The sequence below is a fragment of the Lampris incognitus genome, chromosome 9 (genome assembly GCF_029633865.1).
Source record: "Lampris incognitus isolate fLamInc1 chromosome 9, fLamInc1.hap2, whole genome shotgun sequence".
NCBI classification, from domain to species: Eukaryota; Metazoa; Chordata; class Actinopteri; order Lampriformes; family Lampridae; genus Lampris; species Lampris incognitus.
The window spans coordinates 58,187,350-58,211,555 of NC_079219.1; the positions used below are offsets into that span (position 1 = coordinate 58,187,350).

At 46.8% G+C, this 24,206-nt stretch overlaps 1 protein-coding gene across 1 annotated transcript in view; it reads left to right on the plus strand.

The window, feature by feature from the left end:
- Window positions 1–24,206, plus strand: part of myh14 (myosin, heavy chain 14, non-muscle) — a 46,826-nt gene that overhangs the window by 7,040 nt on the left and 15,580 nt on the right. Inside the window, exons 3-22 of the mRNA XM_056286001.1 lie at window positions 429–635; window positions 4,260–4,416; window positions 7,534–7,561; window positions 9,182–9,311; window positions 13,668–13,760; window positions 13,904–13,967; window positions 14,083–14,181; window positions 14,300–14,443; window positions 14,625–14,839; window positions 15,819–15,971; window positions 16,378–16,551; window positions 17,824–17,997; window positions 18,107–18,221; window positions 19,514–19,719; window positions 19,979–20,100; window positions 20,381–20,450; window positions 21,080–21,240; window positions 21,417–21,525; window positions 22,124–22,255; window positions 23,823–24,029. Coding sequence (XP_056141976.1) covers window positions 429–635; window positions 4,260–4,416; window positions 7,534–7,561; window positions 9,182–9,311; window positions 13,668–13,760; window positions 13,904–13,967; window positions 14,083–14,181; window positions 14,300–14,443; window positions 14,625–14,839; window positions 15,819–15,971; window positions 16,378–16,551; window positions 17,824–17,997; window positions 18,107–18,221; window positions 19,514–19,719; window positions 19,979–20,100; window positions 20,381–20,450; window positions 21,080–21,240; window positions 21,417–21,525; window positions 22,124–22,255; window positions 23,823–24,029 — 2,760 coding nt within the window. The remainder of the gene's footprint in view (window positions 1–428; window positions 636–4,259; window positions 4,417–7,533; window positions 7,562–9,181; window positions 9,312–13,667; window positions 13,761–13,903; window positions 13,968–14,082; window positions 14,182–14,299; window positions 14,444–14,624; window positions 14,840–15,818; window positions 15,972–16,377; window positions 16,552–17,823; window positions 17,998–18,106; window positions 18,222–19,513; window positions 19,720–19,978; window positions 20,101–20,380; window positions 20,451–21,079; window positions 21,241–21,416; window positions 21,526–22,123; window positions 22,256–23,822; window positions 24,030–24,206) is intronic.

Genomic DNA, 24,206 nt, shown 5'->3' on the forward strand with positions numbered 1-24,206 from the left:
TTTTCTGTGCTGTGTGTGTCAAGTAGCAGAGTGAATAAAGTGGAGGAGGGCAGTGTCCTGTGACCTGCCTCTAGTCCAATATCTCTACTTCCTGTCCTCCCGGCACAAGAGCTTCACCATTTACAAGAGCGCAGCCCCCACCCCCTCTCTCTTTTCTTTCTCTCTATCTTTCTCTCTCTCCTCTTTAGAGATTGCCAGCTCCCGTCTGGCTCTGTTGTATCAAACATTCTCAGTCTCAGGGTGATCCTAAGAAGACTTTCGCCACAAACTGGAAAATGACCTGCTTCTGGTTGTGCGTCGTAACTGTGTTCTAGGTGGTGTGGTGGCTTTATATAAGAGCACAGATGATCCACTTCAACTCTATTCTATTTCCTCTCTCCCCCTTTCTGTTTTTTTTTTCTCTCTCTCTCTGTCTCTCCTCTGTCCAGTCGGCCAGTATTAGGGAGGAGCGTGGGGATGAGGTGGAGGTGGAGCTGACAGACAGCCAGCGGCGGGTGACCCTGTCCAGGGAGGAAGTACAGCGGATGAACCCTCCCCGCTTCAGCAAGGTGGAGGACATGGCTGACCTCACATGCCTCAACGAAGCTTCAGTGTTACACAACCTGAGGGAGAGATACTACTCCGGTTTGATCTATGTGAGTGCACATGAAAAAAGTAAAAACAGGCACAAAATATGCACACTCACTTCCTCGCTCGTACACAGCAGTGACTCTGAGAAGATAAAACTAATGAAGAGACCACAAACATTCACACACTAATGTATACATACACACACACATGTACTTTGTGCAGAATTGTATGTGTGTATATATATATATGTAATACAGTGGTGCTTGAAAATTTGTGAGCCCTTTAGAATTTTCTATATTTCTGCATAAATATGACCTAAAACATCATCAGAATTTCACACAAGTCCTAAAAGTAGATAGAGAACCCAATTAAACAACAATATTATATTTGGTCATTTATTTATTGAGGAAAATGATCCAGTATTACATATCTGTGAGTGGCAAAAGTATGTGAACCTTTGCTTTCACTATCTGGTGTGACCCCCCCCCCCCCCCTCGTGCAGCAATAACTGCAACTAAACGTTTCTGGTAGCTGTTGATCAGTCTTGCACATCGGCTTGGAGGAATTTTAGCCCATTCCTCCATACAGAACAGCTTCAACTCTGGGATTTTAGTGGGTTTCCTCACATGAACTGCTCGCTTCAGGTCCTTCCACAACATTTCGATTGGATCAAGGTCAGGACTTTGACTTGGCCATTCCAAAACATTAACTTTATTCTTCTTTAACCATTCTTTGGTGGAACGACTTGTGTGCTTAGGGTCGTTGTCTTGCTGCATGACCCACATTCTCTTGAGATTCAGTTCACGGACAGTTGTCCTGACATTTTCATTAATAATTCACTGGTATAATTCAGAATTCATTGTTCCATCGATGATGACAAGCCGTCCTGGCCCAGATGCAGCAAAACAGGCCCAAAACATGATGCCACCACCACCATGTTTCACAGATGGGTTCTTATGCTGGAATGCAGTGTTTTCCTTTCTCCAAACATTACGCTTCTCATTTAAACCAAACAGTTCTATTTTGGTCTCATCCGTCCACAAAAAATTTTCCAATAGCCTTCTGACTTGTCCACGTGATCTTTATTAAACTGCAGACGGGCAGCAGTGTTCTTTTTGGAGAGCAGTGGCTTTCTCCTTGCAACCCTGCCATGCACACCATTGTTGTTCACCGTTCTCCTGATGGTGGACTCATGAACATTAACATTAGCCAATGTGAGAGGCCTTTAGTTGCTTAGAAGTTACCCTGGGTTCCTTTGTGACCTGGCTGACTATTACACGCCTTGCTCTTGGAGTGATCTTTGATGGTCGATCACTCCTGGGGAGGGTAACAATGGTCTTGAATTTCCTCTATTTGTACACAATCTGTCTGACTGGATTGGTGGAGTCCAAACTCTTTAGAGGTGGTTTTGTAGCCTTTTCCAGCCTGATGAGCATCAACAACACTTTTTCTGAGCTCCTCAGAAATCTCCTTTGTTCTTGTCATGATATGTGTTGCGAAGTTCAGACTTTGATTGATCCCTGTTCTTTAAATAAAACAGGGCCCCACTCACGCCTGATAATCATCCCATTGATTGAAAACACCTGACTCTAATTTCACCTGCAAATTAACTGCTAATCCTAGAGGTTCACATACTTATGCCACTCACAGATATGTAATATTGGATCATTTTCCTCAATAAATAAATGACCAAGTATAATATTTTTGTCTAATTTGTTTAACTGGGTTCTCTTTATCTACTTTTAGGACTTGTGGGAAAATCTGATGATGTTTTAGGTCATATTTATGCAGAAATATAGAAAATGCTAAAAGGTTCACAAACTTTCAAGCACCACTGTGTGTGTGTATATATATATATATATATACACTACCGTTCAAAAGTTTGGGATCACCCAAACAATTTTGTGTTTTCCATGAAAAGTCACACTTATTCACCACCATATGTTGTGAAATGAATAGAAAATAGAGTCAAGACATTGACAAGGTTAGAAATAATGATTTGTATTTGAAATAAGATTTTTTTTACATCAAACTTTGCTTTCGTCAAAGAATCCTCCATTTGCAGCAATTACAGCATTGCAGACCTTTGGCATTCTAGCTGTTAATTTGTTGAGGTAATCTGGAGAAATTGCACCCCACGCTTCCAGAAGCAGCTCCCACAAGTTGGATTGGTTGGATGGGCACTTCTTTGAGCAGATTGAGTTTCTGGAGCATCACATTTGTGGGGTCAATTAAACGCTCAAAATGGCCAGAAAAAGAGAACTTTCATCTGAAACTCGACAGTCTATTCTTGTTCTTAGAAATGAAGGCTATTCCATGCGAGAAATTGCTAAGAAATTGAAGATTTCCTACACCGGTGTGTACTACTCCCTTCAGAGGACAGCACAAACAGGCTCTAACCAGAGTAGAAAAAGAAGTGGGAGGCCGCGTTGCACAACTGAGCAAGAAGATAAGTACATTAGAGTCTCTAGTTTGAGAAACAGACGCCTCACAGGTCCCCAACTGGCATCTTCATTAAATAGTACCTGTTAGAGCCTGTTTGTGCTGTCCTCTGAAGGGAGTAGTACACACCGGTGTAGGAAATCTTCAATTTCTTAGCAATTTCTCACATGGAATAGCCTTCATTTCTAAGAACAAGAATAGACTGTCGAGTTTCAGATGAAAGTTCTCTTTTTCTGGCCATTTTGAGCGTTTAATTGACCCCACAAATGTGATGCTCCAGAAACTCAATCTGCTCAAAGAAGTGCCCATCCAACCAATCCAACTTGTGGGAGCTGCTTCTGGAAGCGTGGGGTGCAATTTCTCCAGATTACCTCAACAAATTAACAGCTAGAATGCCAAAGGTCTGCAATGCTGTAATTGCTGCAAATGGAGGATTCTTTGACGAAAGCAAAGTTTGATGTAAAAAAATCTTATTTCAAATACAAATCATTATTTCTAACCTTGTCAATGTCTTGACTCTATTTTCTATTCATTTCACAACATATGGTGGTGAATAAGTGTGACATTTCATGAAAAACACGAAATTGTTTGGGTGATCCCAAACTTTTGAACGGTAGTGTATATATATATATATATATATATATATGTGTGTGTGTGTGTGTGTGTGTGTGTGTGTGTACACGGGTGTATGAGCAGTGAGCGCTCTGGCGTCACCTTTCTAACTGATGGGGCGTGATGAGAAAGGAAAGGGGTCATTTTACAGTGTTGGGCATGTTAGTGGTGGTGCTGCATGCATCTCCAGTTTCAGCTGAAAAAATGCGGGGGGGGAGGAGTACAAGGAAGAGATAAGGTTAGGGATAGAAGAGATGGGAATGAAGGTGTACCATGTGGTATCATGTCAGCCATCAGAATTTAACTGATGAGAGGGTGTAACTGGAAGAAAGATCCATAATTGAACAGAAAAATTAGGGGATTCCACCGGATTGGGAGAATGACTTAGACAAGCTTATTACAGTACGACTGAGATCAAGAGGTGTGCATGTGGTTTACAACTCCCATCACAGCTGCGACACAGGGCGAGTGCTGTAATTGGCTCTCTGAAAGGGATGACTGTTGATACCCTAGATGTATATCTCTAATCTACTACTACTACTACTACTATCTCTAATATATTTTACTCACTTTGCAGATGTGCACGTGTAAATATATGTGTGATGTACGTATATCTTTGTGTGTCTAATTTACAGACGTACTCGGGGCTTTTTTGCGTAGTGGTCAACCCCTACAAGAACCTGCCCATCTACACAGAGTCAATTGTGGAGATGTACCGTGGCAAGAAACGTCACGAGATGCCCCCACACATCTACGCCATCTCAGAGGCTGCCTACCGCAGCATGCTACAAGGTATTCAACGTTATTAGTGACCCCTGACACCTAACTGCCTTACAGCTCTTGCAAATCATCTGTCACGTGTAAAGTCATCCCCAGCGTGGTGCAGCATGTGGTACTGGGACACGTTTGTTTTCTTTGACCCTTAGTCCATAGCATGTTATCTTTCTTTTATCGTCACATGTTAGCAGCGCAGTGGCGCAGTGGTTACCACAGTCGCCTCACAGCAAGAAGGTCCTGGGTTCGAGCCCAGTTTCCTCCGGGTGCTCCGGTTTCGTCCCACAGTTCAAAGACATGTAGGTCAGGTGACTCGGCCATACTAAATTGTCCCTCGGTGTGACTGTGTGTGTGTATGTCGGCTCTGTGATGGACTGGCGGCCTGTCCAGGGTGTCTCCCCGCCTGCCGCCCAATGACTGCTGGGATAGGCTCCAGCATCCCCGCAACCCTGAGAGCAGGATAAGCAGCTTGGATAATGGATGGATGTTAGTTAGCAACAGCCCCTTATAGAGTGAAATGATCAGTGTTAATTGCAAGTTTGTAGGTGTGGCGTTCACAGTTACTTGAGAAAATATGATGGTGTGTATTTGCTATGGCGATGATAACAACGACGCATCATGGCAGTGACAGCAGTTCACAATGTTGGCGGTGAGACATTTGTCATGCCTCGGATGTCATGTGGACTTGAGAGGCTGACAGTTTCAAACAACTATTTAAAAGCTGTCAAGGAATCACTGAACAATCGGTCTGCCCCCGGGGGTCAATAGACGACAGGACAGGATGGATGAGTCTTTGTGTCTGTTTGTTTATCTCTCTCGTTCTTTCTCCCTCTCTCTCTCTCTCTCTTTGTCTGTCTGTCATTCCCTGTCTCTTTCTCTTTGTCCCTCTGTCTATCGCCCCCCGTTGCTCAGTGTAGATTGTGTACATTAGGTGTGTTACTGTGTTACATCTGAACCTGCACGACCAGTGTGAATTCTTTCTGAGCTCATGCCTGAGAATCTCTGAGAATCTCTGGTGCTAACTACAAGTAAAGGCCACAAACAAAGTCGGTCCGTTGTTCCAGCTGCTGCCATGTGGATTGTCAGCCTAATGCGACCAGTTGAGTTGATGAGCTGCGCCGCTTCCCTGACACACAGCTTCCTGTAGAGGAGCTCACTGACATGTAAATGCTCAACGCCACCGTTAGAGTCCGTCAGCACAAAGCACTGGGAACACAGAAATAGCCGTGCGCACATCCAAATCTGAATAGGACACAATACGTACTATATAAAGTTTTTATTAAGGTTATCCGTACACTGGTATCATTATTATTATTATTATTTTGGATTTTTCCCCCTTTTACGCCCCAATTGTACTTGGCCAATTACCCCACTCTTCCGAGCCGTCCCGGTCGCTGCTCCACCCCCTCTGCCGATCTGGGGAGGGCTGCAGACTACCACATGTCTCCTCCGATACATGTGGATTCGCCAGCCGCTTCTTTTCACCTGACAATGAGGAGTTTCACCAGGGGGACGTAGCGTGTGGGAGGATCACACTATTCCCCCCCAGTTCATCCTCCCCCCTGAACAGGTGCCCCGACCAACCAGAGCAGGCGCTGGTGCAGCGACCAGGACACATACTGACATCCGGCTTCCAACCCACAGACGCGGCCAATTGTGTCTGTAGGGACGCCTGACCAAGCCGGAGGTAACACAGGGATTCTACCAACGATCCCCATGTTGGTAGGCAACAGAGTAGACTGCTATGCTACCCAGACGCCCTCGTACACTGGTATTATTAAGGGACATTTCGGCCGGGATTGTTGTCAGGCAAGAAAACATGCAATTAAATTGCAATTAACATTAAGAGCGGCACAGTGGCCCAGTGGTTAGCACTGATGCCTCACAGCAAGACTGTCCTGGGTTCAAACCCCAGGCCGTCCCAAGTCCTTTCTGTGTGAAGTTTGCATGTTCTCCCCATGTCTGCTTGGGTTTCCTCCAGGTGCTCCGGTTTCCTGCCACCATGAAAAAGACATGCATGTTAGGGTTAACACTGCTGCCTGTGCCCCTGAGCAAGGCAATGGAAAGAAGAACTGGAGTTGGTCCCCGGGTGCTGCAGCTGCCCACTGCTGCATACAATAGGATGGGTGACATGCAGAGAACACATTCGTTGTAATCAAACAACTGTACAATGACAAAATAAAGTGTCTTCCTTTCTTCTAAAAGAGGTGTAGCTCCAGTCCCAGTGTGCAGGATGAGTTTATCATCTCCAGCGTGAGCACTGGGGACATGCTTATGAACTGCAGTATGCTCATGTAATATGTCATAACCAGCAACACTTGAAGCACAGCCTCACGGAGGTTGTTAAAACACAAAGACATGTCTGATCCAGAGGGCGGAACTGCGGCTCGCTGTAGCATAAAGCGACTATTGTGCCATGTACGACGGAGGACAAAAATGCCCCGAACATGGAAAACTTCCTCCGTGCAGACCTGTAGTATAGTTTAATGACTTGTTTCCTCCAGTCTGCTGCTGCCCCTGCCGCACAGGCCTAAAAATACCCCCGGTCACAGGGACGTGGGAGATAGCAGTTTTATCTTATGGTGACCTCACATGTCTCGTATTCCAAGACAACAGCGGAGAACTAACGCCGGATCCTGACAGCAGCTCCTCCGACCATGTTGTCCGATCTGCGTCGGAGTCACCGAGTGCCACTGTAGTGCAACCCTTCAGCCAAGATGTCGACCGTCTAGAAAAAATAACTACAGCTCTGCAGACTTCACCAAGTGTTTGCATGAGATTTGGTGACCGACTTAGTTAGCTGATGTGTCCTCCCTTTTTAATGTAATGTAATTCATTCATTTCTCAGCTGCTTAATTAGCGGTGGGAAACTGCCCCTCAGCATCAGCATGGTTTTAATACAGAGGCACACGTCTGTCAAGCTTGTTTGTTTATTTTTGCCTCCAGACGGATTATGTACATGTTCTAGTTCAAAGAGTGGCTTGTTTATTTATTCATTAATTGATTGTTTATTCATTAATTGATTGATTATTTATTCATTAATTGGTTGGTGGTTGATGCAGCATTTGGGGTAAGGTGGAGCATGATGGAGCATGTACATGAGACATGTCCCTCATCATCTGTTCCTTTTCACAGATAGAGAAGATCAGTCCATCCTCTGCACGTGAGTAGCCCCATGTTGTCTGTATGTTGTCTTTATGTTGTTTGTATGTTATTTGTCTGTTGTCTGTATTGTGTCTGTATATTGTCTGTATCTTATCTGTATTGTGTCTGTATATTGTCTGTATCTTATCTGTATGGTGTCTGTATGTCGTCTGTATGTTGTCTGTATTGTGTCTGTATATTGTCTGTATCTTATCTGTATGGTGTCTGTATGTTGTCTGTATGTTGTCTGTATTGTGTCTGTATATTGTCTGTATCTTATCTGTATGGTGTCTGTATGTTGTCTGTATGTTGTCTGTATTGTGTCTGTATATTGTCTGTATCTTATCTGTATGGTGTCTGTATGTTGTCTGTATGTTGTCTGTATGACTGCGTGTGCCTGCCTTGTAAATTGTTATAAGATAAATAAATCTCAGTAGGGGGGGCGTCCAGGTGGTGTGGCGGTCTATTCCGTTGCCTGCCAACACAGGGATCGCCGGTTCGAATCCCCGTGTTACCTCCGGCTTGGTCGGGCGTCCCTACAGACACAATTGGCCGTGTCTGCGGGTGGGAAGCCGGATGTGGGTGTGTGTCCTGGTCGTTGCAGTAGCGCCTCCTCTGGTCGGTCGGGGCGCCTGTTCTGGGGGGAGCGTGATCCTCCCACGTGCTACGTCCCCCTGGTGAAACTCCTCACTGTCAGGTGAAAAGAAGCGGCTGGCGACTCCACATGTATGGGAGGAGGCATGTGGTAGTCTGCAGCCCTCCCCGGATCAGCAGAAGGGGGGACCAGCGATCGGGACAGCTTGGAAGAGTGGGGTAACTGGCCGGATACAATTGGGGAGAAAAGGGGGGGGGGTGAATAAATGAATAAATATCAGTGGGTACCCATTGGGATTGTCTGCTTCTATGGTTTTTGGAATGTGTGTGTGGTGTGTATGTGTGTGTGTGTTTGTGTGTGGTGTGTGCCAGCACTGAGGCAAATGTGTAATTAGTGATACTGGGCTATACAGATAAAACTGACTTGACAGTTGTCTGCAGCTTGTCTTGCTACCTGCCTCTACTGTCACCCCCGTCTGTCCTTCTGTCATCATTTTTTCCCACCAGTCTCTTCCTGGCATTGTAAGGGGTCCCAATATAGGTCCACCCCGGTCTGGTGTAAGGTTCCCAGTATAGGTCCATCCCGGTCTGGTGTAAGGTTCCCAGTATAGGTCCACCCCGGTCTGGTGTGTGACTGTGGTTTGGGATGAGGGCTGTGTTTCTGGGTCTTTACTGCACGGTGTGTTGTAACTCCCACTCCCCTTTATTCTCTTCCAACAACAACAATATGCAGACAACCTGCATCCTGCACACCTGCTCTGTGTTTACACCCGCAGCTTTCACTGCACAGCATGGCCTCGGAATTCACTGGCATGACGAGTGTGTGTCGAGGCCTTTGTTCCTGTGTGTTCTCACACTTAAACGTGGTCGTGTCTACTTTTAAAGATGAGGACCATGTGTGTTTATGTGTCTGTCGTCTTTATGGACAACCCTTTCTGAGGGGAGAGGTATTCACTGTGCGTGTGTGTGTGTGTGTGTGTGTGTGTGTGTGTGTGTGTGTGTGTGTGTGTGTGTGTGTGTGTGTGCGCGCGCATGCGTGCTCCAGAGGAGAGTCCGGTGCAGGGAAAACGGAGAACACAAAGAAAGTCATCCAGTATCTGGCCCATGTTGCTTCCTCCCACAAGACCTCAACTCTGGGGAGAAACAAGGAGTCTTTGCAGGTATGTAAAGATACTGTGACGGGAAGAAGAGGTTATATAGGGGATGAGGAGACGCCGGGGGGGGGGGGGGGGTTGGTTTGCCAGGAAACAGACAAATAATGGTAGGCAAAACAGGAAGAGCGGCAGGGTGGGATTACTTGGAAATTTTACATCCAACTAAGGATGCACAGCTGTACTTCCGGTAACAAAACACGGCACTTTCCACATTCCTCTGTTTTCCATACTAATATCACTGGATTAAGGAATTTGGTTCATGGGCCCCCCCTGAATGCATGAAGCCTGTCCTCTGATTTCACTGAATTCCTCTCATAGAAAGCTTCTTTAGACCCCCCCCCCCTTATATTCTTGTAGATCTGCCCCCCCCCCTTATATTCTTGACATTATCCCTTACCTTCCTGCACTCTTTCCTCTCATTCTCTTCTGTCTCTGCCGTTATTTTCTATTTGCTGCATGCTCAGATGGACGGCAGTAGGTCCTTACCAAGAGGGAGTACGATGGTGAACAGGGTGAGTCGGCTTAATCCTGACGTGCTGTCCTCTCCTTCTCTATTCTGCCCCATTGCCCCCTGTGATGCCACTGACTAACATGAGTAACCTTGTACCTTATACACTGTCATGTAGTACTGGAAAATATTACTATGACAATAATCATAGGGAACAGGGCATCCAGGTGGTGTAGCGGTCTATTCCGTTACCTGCTAGCACGGGGATCACCGGTTTGAATCCGCATGTTGCCTCTGGCTTGGTTTGGCGTCCCCACAGACACAACTGGCCGTGTCTGTGGGTGGGAAGCCGGATGTGGGTATGTGTCCTGGTCGCTGCACTAGCACCTCCTCTGGTCGGTCAGGGCGCCTTTCCAAGGGGAGGAGGAACTGGGGGGAATAGCGTGATCCTCCCACGCACTAGCGAACCTGCTCACTCACTGCGTTTGCATGCACAGTGAAGTCGAGCTACGGTTACAGCTCGATTAGGCCATGTAACTGGACTACTGTCGTTGTCCCAGTACACAAGAACCGGGGGAGAATCGATTTGTTGACGGAAGTATGTCGCCACCTACCGTAAATCCAAACAAAAGAAATAGAAATGTGCATCATGATACAACACTATCCAAATATGGCATCATTCAAGTACCATGCCTTTGAAAGATGATAACTGCTCATGTTGAACGATGGAGCAGCCCGACTGTCACAGCCGGTATGGCTCCTCATAGCTGGCAAGCCTTGTACTGTGTTTATTAATTTATTTATTTTTGGATCCCCCCCACCCCCACCCTTTTTCTCCCCAATTGCATCTGGCCAATTACCCCACTCTTCCGACCATCCAGGTCACTGCTCCACCCCCTCTGCGGATCCGGGGAGGGCTGCAGACTACCACATGCCTCCTCCGATACATGTGGAGTCACCAGCTGTTTCTGTAGAGATGCCCGACTAAGCCAGAGGTAACACGGGGATTCAAACTAGCGAGCTCCATGTTGGTAGGCAACGAAATAGACTACTATGCCACCAAGACGCTGTACTGTGTATTTTGTTTTGCTTCTTTGTATTCCTTGGTTTGTTATTGTTATCATTATCATTTATTATAATTGTTGTTACTGTCTTATTTGTCTGCTTTTGTTTGTTTTTCTCATTTTTTTTTTTTCTTTTACCTTTTCTTCTCCCTCTAAAACCTGATTTTCCCTCACATTCCCAGAGTGTGCAATATGTGAGTATGACAGTATCCAGACTTCTGCTACAGTCTTGGTGTTAGTGAGGAACTGAGGGGGTCGGTGGTGGGTGGGGCTTGAATGTGAGCTGCTGCGACTCCTCGTGATACAAGACGGGGGTCGGGTCTTTTCTGGAAGCTTCATTTCCATCTTCTATTTGCCGTACACGGCCTATAAAACATGTCTGGCTTTTTTTTTGGGTCTCCACGTTTGCTTTAGTTAACACTTTTCTTCCAAACCCTAGGGGGGCTGAAGGGGCCGCTTTCAGAATAAGTGGACCCCTCACCCCCGGCCACCCTCCCTCTTTTGCTTTCGACTTGTAAATGCTGCGGGCATTTATCTGCACCACAGTAAATCACTGCTGCTCTCAGTCCTGATGTGTGTGTGTGTGTGTGTGCGTGAGGGAAGAATTGCTGGTCAGTGGCGGCTGGCCAGTACAGGGTGCTGGGGTGTCGCCCCCTTCAAATACCAAGAGATGAAAATCTACTTAAACATGTTAAATATAATTTAGTTGTATAATGTAAATAGGAAATAAAAGTGTGTTCAGTCTGTGAGCGCCTGTCAGCAGCATTAAACATTGGTTCAGATGGTATTTGGGTGGTTTCTGTCTGAATACATATACGTCCTGGGTGAGGGGCGCCGGCCAGACCATACCTTATGTAAGCCTTCATACTTGTGGCGAGCAGGTGACCTGAGGCTGCTGTCTGATTGGTTTTTTCAGACACAATTGGCCGTGTCTGCAGGCGGGAAACCGGATGTGGGTATGTGTCCTGGTCGCTGCACTAGCGCCTCCTCAGGGTGTCCGTTCGGAGGGGAGGGGGAACTGGGAGGGAGTAGCATGATCCGCCCACGTGCTACTTCCCCTGGTGAAACTCCTTACTGTCAGGTGAAAAGAAGCGGCTGGCGACTCTACATGTATGGGAGGAGGCATGTGGATCAGCAGAGGGGGTGGAGCAACGACCGGGACGACTTGGAAAATAGGGTTATTGGCCAAGTACAATTGGGGAGAAAAAGAGGGGGGGGGCCAAAAATAAATAAATAACGTGATTGGACAATTCTCATGGCTGTCAATCATCAGTCATGTTCACACCCTCCACTAGGCCTCGTCTCGACTGTCAATCATCCACCGTCCACGAACCCTGATAAAATCTATAGGCTACATTGTCCTACTTAATAACTCTGTGTGACTGTGTGGACATTAAAGCAGCTGTCAGGTGTGCTGCGCCAAGGTAAATACCCCCCCCCCCCCCAAAAAAAATGGTTTAGCACCAGCCGCCACTGGTGCTGGTGTAGTTTTGGGAGCAGATGCAGTAGATGTACTGCCTGCACAGGCATAATGTGTAGAGAGATGAGTGTGCGTGACTGAGTGAGCATCACACACCCCTCTGTATGTGGCTGTATTGACTCACGTCTGCATTGTTTGCTTTGAGCATTGTACGCTGTCTGTCACCAGTAACAGCCCTGGCCACCTGCTGTGTGTGTGTGTGTGTGTGTGGCCTTTAATCCTGCTTGGCTAGCACTCCTTTTTGCCTGTTTTCGAAAATCACCTGCAGCACCTAGCTCCTTTGAAACCCTGTATTGGCTGCTGCTTTTTCCTGCTGCTGCAACAACAGCTACTGCACTGGGAATGCGACAGCTGCAGGAATGCAATGCAGCAGGCTAGCATCAGCTAATTTCTAATCCACTGTACATAGTTAGCATCTTCCCTCTATCCTCCTTGTTCTAAAAACAGTGGTTCTCAACTTATTGGGATTTTGCTAACAGATTGGCTCCTAGCATTGCCTTTTAATGAGGTAGCGGCATCATGTGGCAGAATTAATGAATATATTGGGGGTTGGTGGAGGATACCCTTAATGGCAATAGCATAAATAATGAGCGCCCATCATTTTTTGGGATAATGATGTTGAGAACCGTTCAGCCCCTTGTGTGTGTGTTGCTGCGTGTTATTGATGGTATATTGATGGTACATGGGGCCCCTGCATCCTAAAATGCAACCATTTGAGTCTCTGCTCTTTGAGTCTTTTGTATCTTTAAAAATTCGACAGATCAAATCAGTGAGTGGACGGCACGGTGGCGCAGTGCTTAGCGCGGTCGCCTCACAGCAATAAGGTCCTGGGTTCGAGCCCCGGGGTAGTCCAACCTTGGGGGGTCATGCCGGGTCGTCCTCTGTGTGGAGTTTGCATGCTCTCCTCGTGTCTGCGTGGGTTTTCTCTGGGTGCTCCAGTTGCCTCCCACAGTCCAAAGACATGTAGGTCAGCTGAATCGGCCGTACTAAATTGTCCCTAGCTATGAATGTGTGTGTGTGTGTGTGTGTGTGTGTGTGTGTGTGTGTGTGTGTGTGTGTGTGTGTGTGTGTGTGTGTCTGTCTGTATGTTGGCCTTGTGTGATCGCCTGGCGGTCTGTCCAGGGTGTCTCCCCGCCTGCCGCCCAGTGACTGCTGGGATAGGCTCCAGCATCCCCGCGACCCTGAGAGCAGGATAAGCGGTTGGATAATGGATGGATGGATGGATGGAAATTAGTGAGTACTCCAACAGGAGGAGGGGTGAATGGTGCATTTTAGCAATCGGGGCCCCATGGAAGTTCTTTGAGGCTTCCGTGTGGTTGGTGTTGAGGGGTTTTTTTTTCTGCCTGTTGTTGTAATGCTGACTCAGTGTCTCCTGTATGATCCAGGGTGAGCTGGAAAGGCAGCTTCTGCAGGCAAACCCCATCTTGGAGGCCTTCGGTAACGCCAAGACTGTCAAGAATGACAACTCCTCCAGATTTGTAAGAAGGATCCACATTTCCCGTGCAAACTGATATGGGTTTAGCTAGTGACAGCCATCATGCCCTCTGTTATTATGTATTTTGATATGCCTGGTCGATTTAAACTAAACTAAAACACTGAAAAAAAATCTCTCCTCCCTCAGGGTAAATTCATCCGCATTAACTTTGATGTGGCAGGGTACATCGTTGGTGCCAACATTGAGACCTGTATCCTTTTGTAATGTCTTCAGACTATAGTTTTGAGGCATATTTTGATAACTAGAGAGTGTATCGATCTTCTGTTGCCCCTACCTTTGCACCTGTCCTTGACCTATGACCCTAGACCTGTTGGAAAAGTCAAGGGCAATCCGTCAGGCCAAAGATGAGAGGACATTTCACATCTTTTACCAGTTGCTGTCGGGAGCGTCAGAGGCCACAAGGGGTGAGCACAGGGAAACAAAAAGCAGTACAGTCAAACAGGAGCAACTTATTTCACTCAAATGCGTCTTTCTCTTCTTTCTTTTTTTTATCCGTCCAACCTCTTTTCCTCTCGTCCTTAGCGGACCTGCTGCTGGGTAGTGCTGATCAGTACCGGTTCCTGAGTGGAGGCTCCATCCCTCTTCCCAGCCAGAACGAGTCAGATAACTTCACCCAGACCATGGACTCCATGGTCATCATGGGTTTTAGCCCAGAGGAGTCAATATGTAAGTGAGTGGATGATGGTTGGAGATGGAGGGAGTAGAGTAGGGAAATGGAAGGAAATGGGGGAGATGGAAAAGAAAAGGGGAAGACAGGTGGAAAAGATTATAATGTGTTATTGTCTTCTCTCTTCAATCCCTGCCTCCTGCTCACATTCCCGCTCATTTCACCATACTTCCACCATAGCCATGTTGAAGGTGATCTCCGCGGTGCTGCAGTTTGGGAACATCTCCTTCACAAAGGAGAAGAACCAGGACCAGGCCTCCATGCCAGATGACACGGCAGCCCAAAAACTGTGCCATCTGCTGGGCATCAGTGTAGTGGAGTTCACCCGGGCCATCCTCACACCAAGGATCAAAGTAGGGCGAGAGTACGTCCAGAAGGCCCAGACCAAAGAGCAGGTGAGCTTTTTCAGATATGTGCCGTCGCAGCCAGATGAATATGTCTATCTCAACCCTTTGGGCTAGGGAAGCAAAATGAAGTGTTTATGTTGTTTTTTTGTTTTTTTCCTGCTATTTTTCATGGGAAATTACAGCTGCTACGAGGAGTTTTGGATTTTGGTTGACATTGCTCAACCCTGTGGACAAAAGCGGTCGCGTTTCACTAAGGAACGACTTCATTCACCATCAAAAGAAACATGCATGTTAGGGTTTATACCCCTGACTGTGCCCCTGAGCAAGGCAACGGGAAAAGAAGTGGAGTTGGTCCCCGGGCGCAGCATGAAGGCGGCAGCCCGCTGCTCCTAGCTACACAGATCTCAGCGAGGAGGGGTTCATTTGCAGTAACTGAATTTCCCCAAGGGGCTTAATACAGGAAACATAATTAAGTGTCGTAAAAATCTGCATTCACCCTCTGGTAGCTCACGTATTTGTTTTGAAGATAATGAGATGCGGTCATGTTTGGGGAAAAACAGCAGTTATACAGTGATATAAACAAGATAAGACCTACAGTGATGAGGTAATGTAGCTCTAATTGTGGATATGTATCCTGTCCATGTGCTGTACATCATTTAGTCGGATTTCATGGGGAATCTGACACGGAGACGAGCATTTGGATCTTCTCACTGATGGTCTCATTTGCTAATGTTGGTCATACCGATGTATCATAATTGAATGGAGACTGATGAATAATCAGTGAAAAACTCCCCATAGCAGTGTTAAGAAATGTGATAATTGGGTGCAAAGGAATTTAAATTTTGATCCAAGTTCTGTTTTTATCCCTTTCAAGGTACCCCCAGTTTTCTATACCCTGCCAGTTGGATTTTCAAAATCTAAACTATAAAATCCTAACTTTTATGGTTGCCTGGTTCATGGTAATCTATCCATCTATCTATATATTCATCTATCTATATATCTACTATATATGTGTCTATCTATCCAGGCTGACTTTGCAGTGGAGGCTTTGGCCAAGGCGACATACGAGCGTCTGTTCAGATGGCTGGTCCACAGGATCAACAGAGCTCTGGACCGCAGACAGAGACAGGGAGCCTCCTTCATCGGCATCCTGGACATTGCTGGCTTTGAGATCTTCCAGGTAGCTTTGTTTGTGTGTATGCAGTGAGTAATCTCTTCCATTATATTCAACAAGAGGATGGAGGGCAGGCCAACTCTTGCTTGCACCATAGGATTCCCCTGAAAATTCATTGATACCTGGGGGGGCATTTAATAATTGATTTGATTTAATGACTTATGCATATGTGCTAACAGAAGGGTTTCCGCCTCCTTTCATCCCCTTGGGTTGGGATTTTTGTGTGTGTATGGGTGTCAGTGAGTGTTGTGTGCCTGTGCGTGCACATGCGTTTGTTTGAATTTAATTACTGGAGCCGATGAATGACTGAGCCTTTAATTTTTCCGTAAAGCCCTCTCTCTCTCTCTCTGTCTCTCACTCTCTTGTCTCTTGTCTCTCCTCTACTTCCTCTGTGTATCTCTCTTTTCTCCAGCTGAACTCATTTGAGCAGCTGTGTATCAACTACACCAATGAGAAGCTCCAGCAGCTCTTCAACCACACCATGTTCATCCTGGAGCAGGAGGAGTACCAGAGGGAGGGCATTGAGTGGAACTTCATCGACTTTGGCCTCGACCTGCAGCCCTGCATCGATCTCATCGAGAGACCGGTACAAACACACGGAAATAGAGAATACAAAACTACTGCGTTTAAGGGGCGTCTGGGTGGCATAGCGGTCTATTCCGTTGCCTACCAACACGGGGATCGCCAGTTCGAATCCCCGTGTTATCTCCAGCTTGGTCAGGCATCCCTACAGTCAATTGGCCATGTCTGCGGGTGGGAAGCCTGATGTGGGTATGTGTCCTGGTTGCTGCATAGTGCCTCCTCTGGTCAGTCGGGGTGCCTGTTCAGGGGGGAGGGGGAACTGGGGGGAATAGAGTGATCCTCCCATGCACTACATCCCCCCGGCGAAACTCCTTACTGTCAGGTGAAAAGAAGCGGCTGGGGGGACATGTGGTAGTCGAAAAGGGGGGAAACCCCCCTCCCCAAAAAACCCCCAAAAACTATTGAGTTTTAGTCTGTCATGTGAGTCGAGGGTCCTATATCAATTAGTGGATGACAAAGAAGCTAAAATGAGTTAATAGTCCATACACAGAAATACACACATGCACACACTAGTGTGAAATACTAGGCAGAGCTCGTTCAGCCAGGAATCTGACTGATATGCAGATTTACTTGTTTGGCTGCTGCTGCTTACTCACCTGCGGCTCCCATGCCACCTGTTGGGATGTGCTTCAGCATACAGTATGGGAGACTTGTGCTGTGTGTGTTTAGACAAGAGAAGAGAAGAAAGAATGTATTTGTCTTACAGCTGACAAACACTGGAGACACACACACACACACATATGCAGGGAGTGGTGACTGAAGAAATGTTCCTTCTGCATTTTTCCCATCCTGTTGTCCTTCCTCCAGGGGCAGCCAGGAGCAGTTTAGCACATTTAGTGCACGTTTGATGCAGGCAGTGCATACAAGCAAAGTTTTTCATATTCAAGGGGGAAAAAATCAACATGTTCAACATAATCTCCATATATATGTTGTAGAGATATAACGCTTAATAAAACAGGTGTTCTAGTAATAAAACTCGATTAGCAGACATTATACTGAGCAGACGTCTATGTGTCTCTAAAATGCTGCCAAAATAGTGTCCACCAGTGACATCAATGGCCGACAATCCATGAATGTGAAAACTACAACCCTTACTTCCTGGTTTGTCACTACTCAGGTGGCCTACATTGAAATAGGCTAGATAGAGACATACATAGAGACTAGTATTATGGCTGATAATGGAGTATTTTATTACTATAACCTGGACCCAAACGAGTAATGAGATTTAATAAAGCTACCCTGAATTAAGCTTGATTGGTTGCCTCTTATTCCTCAGGCTCACCCCCCTGGTGTCCTAGCCCTCCTCGATGAGGAGTGCTGGTTTCCTCGGGCGACGGACCGCTCCTTTGTGGACAAGTTGTCTGGCGAACAAGGCAGCCATCCTAAATTCTACAAACCGCGGCAGCTGCGCCAGGAAGCTGACTTCGCCATCATCCACTACGCTGGGAAGGTATCCATCTTTAGCTGCCTACCCGCATGGTTACTGCCTGTCTGTTTCACCGGTTTCTCACCTTTGGTCTCCCCAACTCATCCTCCCCCCACGTTTTCCCGCCTCTCAGGTTGATTACAAGGCAGACGATTGGTTGGTGAAGAACATGGATCCCTTGAATGACAACGTGGCCTCTCTCCTTCACCAGTCCTCGGATCATTTCATCTCTGAGCTCTGGAGAGAGGGTAAGTACACTGCTGACTTACTCACACATGTGTACTTTCAATATACCGAGTATATACAATCATAACCTCTAGTCCTTATGCAGTATGTGAGTATTTAGACATATGTATTTTCAAGGGAAATATTGCAAGTGTTTAGTTTCCATGGTATTGTGTCAAACCTGGATTATATGCATTCGTAACATTTCCTGGCTCAAGTGTATTAAGTCTGAATTTCTCTCTCTCCTCTTTCTCTCTGTCACTTAACTTTATCTGCCTTTCCATCCTCCGTCCACTGTCTACTCGCTCATCTGTTTTTCTTTCATTCTTGTTCGCTCCTCTGTTCTCCTGCTCTTGTCTACTTTCTTCTTTCTCGCTTTTCTTTTCTTCATGTTCTTTTCTCCCAATCTGGCAATTGCTCGGTCTCCTCGTCACTCTCTCGCTTTCCTTTCCTCCGTCTCCACACGCGCTCCTTTCTTTTCCTGCCTCAGATATTCAGACTCTTCCTCGTGTTTACTTCTTTGACTCCTATGCCACTCTCCAGGCTAATGGCTCCGACAGTAGGTTTCTCCTCCTCCTCCTCCTCCTCTGCGTGTTGCCCTCATGTTCTTCGCTCCCGCTCTTGTTTCCAACATTGCTCCATTATCTCTTCGTCTGGCTTTTTTTCACTGTTGTGTTGCATTTTTTCTGTCATTCTCAAGCTTGTCGGTTTGTATATTAGTTATCAGTTGTGTTGTAGTTGTGTTCATATTGTTCACTGTCATCTCTGGCGTTCTCTCTTTGCTTTCTCACATTGTTTTGGCTTTTAGTGACAGTGCTGTGCTTGTGTGGTGTAGATCTCACTATTCAACATAAATAAGTAAATCGTCTTCGCTCTGTAGAAGTTGTATGCAAAACACATTATTATCGAGGCTGCAAGCTCTCCTGTAGTCCCGTGAGCTTTGTTCAGGATCACAAATGAGTTTGTGAAATGACGTGCTGCAAAATATTTTGTTAAACAGCAGCTGCTGTTGCCAAAAGGTTCACACAGACAAACCTCAGGCGGAAACGTGATCCTGAATGAGCTTCTAGTTGCATTTCAGACATCTGACATTGCTATCCAGAGCCTAAATAGCAGATAAGTTTGGCAGATTGGCACCCATGTTGGCTCCAAAGGCTCCACAAAAGGACGTCACATCATCGTGACGTCAAATCAAACTCGGCATCCCAAATGAAATTCGGCAAACACTGCATATCGATGGCTCTTTTTACTCCACCACGAGCGGACCAATCAATAATGCTGTAAGTGAGACGTTTGTGTCCCCTTCTTCGTCCAGTGGAGAGGATAGTGGGTCTGGACCAGGTTTCCTCCGGAGAGAACAGTGGGCCGGTCACATTCGGGGCGGCGGGGCTGAAGACCAAGAAAGGGATGTTCAGGACGGTGGGCCAGCTCTACAAAGAGTCCCTCACCAAGCTGATGGCCACGCTGAGGAACACCAACCCCAACTTCCTCCGCTGTATCATCCCCAACCACGAGAAGAGGGTGAGACCGATTATGATGATGATAATGATGATGATGTGACAACAGTGATGTGAGGACAGGGATGGGAGGGAGAGACAGAAAATATGGGTCATGTTGAATTAAAAAGAAATAGAGAAGACATTTTAAAAAAGTGTTTCATAAAATGCCTTCAACTTCTCTTTTCATCCCTTGATCTTTCTCTTCCCTCCCTTTTTTCACCCTCCTCTCTCTGTCTCCCCCACCTCTCCTTCAAATATCCTTTTCTCTCTCTCTCTCTCAGGCTGGTAAGCTGTCACCCCATCTGGTGCTGGACCAGCTGAGATGTAATGGTGTTTTAGAGGGAATCCGTATCTGCAGACAGGGCTTTCCTAACCGCATCCCATTCCAAGAGTTCCGACAGAGGTAGGCCTCTGTTTGTGTGGGTGAGTGTATATGTATTTGTGTGTGTGTTATATTTTTGTTGATATGTTTGTGAGGGTGAGTGTGTGACTGACACTGGCGTCGTCATAGAAGTCAACCGCTAGATGACACACACAACCTTTGTTTGAACCATCTATCATGACCATCTGTTTCTCTTTCACACACACATACATACACACACCACTCATGGATAGACAACCCCCCTCGCACACATCCTCCTCAGCTCAGTTTCTCAATTTAACACATTTCTCTTTTTTTGCAGATACGAGATCCTGACTCCTAATGCTATTCCTCGCACCTTCATGGACGGGAAACAGGCATCTGAACTCATGGTGAGCCTCACGTCTGATCAAGTCCAATTATATTGTTTGCCAAGTAAGTAAATACATACAAGGAATTTAACTTGGTTGGTTGCTCATTTAAAAAAAGACGGCGTCCAGGTGGCGTAGCAGTCTATTCCGTTGCCTACCAACATGGGGAGCGCCGGTTCGAATCCCATGTTACCTGCGGCTTGGTTGGGCATCCCTACAGACACAATTGGCCGTGTCTGCGGGTGGGAAGCCAGATGTGGGTATGTTACTGGTTGCTGTACTAGCGCCTCCTCTGGTTGGTCGGGGCGCCTGTTCGGGGGGGATAGTGTGACCCTCCCACGTGCTACGTCCCCTGGGGAAACTCCTCACTGTCAGGCGAAAAGAAGCAGCTAGCGACTCCACAAGTATCGGAGGAGGCATGTGGTAGTCTGCAGCCCTCCCTGGATCGGCAGAGAGGGTGGAGCAGCGACTGGGACGGCTCGGAAGAGTGGGGTAATTGGACGGGTACAAAAATTACATTAGGCCTGTGGCAGGTGTACATTTACCACCCTTGTGATTAGAAGCAACATTTCTAAAACAGATTTTCTTTTTTACAGATAATAGTTGTTGGATTACCAGTCATCTGATTGTGTCTTGTCCTCTGTGTTCAGATCAGCGCGTTGGAACTGGACCGGAACCTGTTCCGAGTGGGCCAGAGTAAAGTGTTTTTCAGAGCCGGGGTCCTCGCTCACCTGGAGGAGGAAAGAGACCTCAAGATCACCGACACCATCATTCGCTTCCAGAGTGCTGCCCGGGGATACCTCGCACGCAAGTAGGACCACCTCATAGGATGCGTTTAGCCGAGAGTTGATTTGTTTTTAGACTAAATATCAGTTTTTCTTACTGGCTGTGTGCCTCTTTCTGTTCTGACATTTCACTTGACTGATGGTTAACTAAGGTTAATCCTTGTCTGTGGTGTTGTGTTGCCACATTGTGATGATGGTCCAGGGCCTTCCTAAAGAAGCAGCAGCAGCTGAGCGCGCTGAGAGTGATGCAGAGGAACTGTGCTGCCTACCTCAAACTCAGGAACTGGCAATGGTGGAGGCTCTTCACAAAGGTGACTACACACTGTCACGTTAAAATGTGGACATCCAGGGTGTCTGGGTAGCATAGCGGTCTATTCCGTTGCCTAACAACATGGGGAACGCTGGTTTGAATCCTCGTGTTACCGCCAGCTTGGTCGGGTGTCCCTCCAGACAGAATTGGCCGTGTTTGCGGGTGGGAAACCAGATGTGGGTATGTGTCCTGGTCGCTGCACTAGCGCCTCCTCTGGTCGGTCCGGGCGCCTGTTCAGGGGGGAGGGGGAACTGGGGGAATAGCGTGATCCTCCCGCGCGCTACATCCCCTTGGCGAAACTCCTCACCGTCAGGTGAAAAGAAGCGGCTGGTGACCCCACATGTATGGGAGGAGGCATGCGGTAGTCTGCAGCCCTCCCCGGATTGGCAGAAGGGGTGGAGCAGTGACCGGGACAGCTTGGAAGAGTGGGGTAATTGGCAGGATACAATTGGGGAGAAAAAGGGGGGAGCACCAAAAAAAAAAAAAATGCGTAGTCTCAAGACAGGAGATGACATCACGGGGCAGAGTGAGTGTGGTAATAAATAGCAGGGTATATAACCTTTCACACTGACCTCTGACCTCTGCTCTCGTCTGTCCAGGTGAAGCCCCTGCTCCAGGTGACCCGCCAGGAAGAGGAGATCCAGATCAGGGAGGCAGAGCTCCAGAGGGCCAAGGACAAACTAGGCCGGGCGGAGCTGGAATACACAGAACTGGATCAGAAACACACACAGGTATAAACCCACAAGCAAACCAGATTCTTCTGTCAGGCCACCTGTCTACAGCCTTTCCTTAACAGTCTTTACTTTCACACCAAAAGCAGCATTTAAAGGTCCCATGAAACGGCATTTAGAGCGCTGCAAACCTCCGCGATTTGATGTGCCATATGAAACAGAATGGATACAGTGAGGGGAGGGAGTCTGATTTGACTGACAGCCAATCATGGCTGGGCATTTTGAGAAGAATGTGGATATCGATATGGTATTGGCTCGTTACAGTTCGGTGGTCTCGCTCGCGTTTCATTGGCCTTTTTTTTATTTTTGGGTACAGCTGCAAGTGCAGAGTGATGTTAATAAAAACTTAAACGCAAAAACACAAACAAAACTTTTTTTTGTGAATTTTCAGAACATAGTGTTGGATAGATGTAAACTAAGTGCAGGAAGAAGAAGTAACAAGAAAGAATGTGCGTTTTACATTTAATGGGGCATTTTAATACTAATCTATAAGGAGTCTGTCTGATATGGTCTTCACAGAGGACTGCCGTTTAGTTTATGTTGCACACCTTTGGATTTATCATTTATTAGAGTAGCAATCTCCAAGTCAAAGATTTATACTTAAAAAATGTCCATTAAGATGTTGTCTCTGGTCAACAGTGGAAACATAATGATGATTCAGCCTCTCGCCCCATAATGTCCATAATGTCTTTGGATTTGCACCAAAAATACAAAGTGGGCTGTCTGTAGTGACATTCACAGAAAAAATCCCAAACTGCACACAGGTCATGAAGCTTTTTACTCCAGTCAGCAGTGGCTGGCTCACCAGAGAGGATAGGTGGAACTTCCTCTCTGGTGGTTTTCTGGTGGTTTTCGAGCATCAGCGGCGCCACAGATCTTGTTCAGATAGTAAGTGGTCTAAGCAGTTTTTTAGCTAGAGGAGAATGACACTAGGAGACACTGATAGTCACTGAGGTCAGTGGACTCTCTGGTTTTACGCCATTTTCTCTCTGCCACTCTGAGCCCCGCCCTTTGCTCTCTGATGACCTCAGTGAGCCATGGACTTGGGGGGGGGGCATTACGAGCAGGTTTGGATGCTAGAGGGCAGAGATTGTTAAGAGAGGAGGCTAGTAAGGAGCAGAGGGTGTCTGTAGCCTCGTTGACAGGGCGTGAAGAGAATTCATTAGGAGGAGGCATGGAAGCCAAGACCTCATTGGAGAGCTGGGATGGTGTAAGGGATCGGAGTGCATGTAAGCTAATGGGTTGGCTGACACTGCTGGCTTGAATCAGCCCGCTCAACAGGTCAAAAACCAAAATGCCTGCTAGCAACCTTTGGCTACCAAACTGCAATGACCAATGAGAGTCCCAACATGAGTATTTCACTGGGGTGAGTGGGCACCTGCCATCCCAGATGTTTCATTGAATTAAGCCCACGACACCTCCAGAAGTCTAATTTAATGGGCAGTGGAAATCTTCAAGATCGCCACTTTGGATATAATTAATAAATCATCTCACTCTAGTAATATGAGTTATCAGTTATCCCTCAGTCCTCCCCTGCTCCTATTCCTCCCTGTCTCTCTCGTTGTAGCTGCTGGAGGAGAAGGCAGTGCTGGCTGACCAGCTGCAGGCGGAGGCGGAGCTCTTCGCTGAGGCGGAGGAGATGAGGGCCAGGCTGGCCAGTAGAAAACAGGAGCTGGAGGAGGTGCTAGGTGAGCTGGAGAGCCGACTGGAGGAAGAGGAGGAGAGAGGCGTGCAGCTAACCAATGAGAAGAAGAGGATGCAGCAGCACATGCAGGTTAGAGAAACAGAGGATCTCATGTGCGTCTTGAATTAGTTTCCTCTGTCCATATCTATGTAAAGATAGGGCCACAGGAAACCATGGACGGATAAATGTTTGATCATGCTTTTTAATTAGTTCTAAATAGATTAACAAATGAGTAATAGGGCACTCACAAGGTCTTATAATGTACTT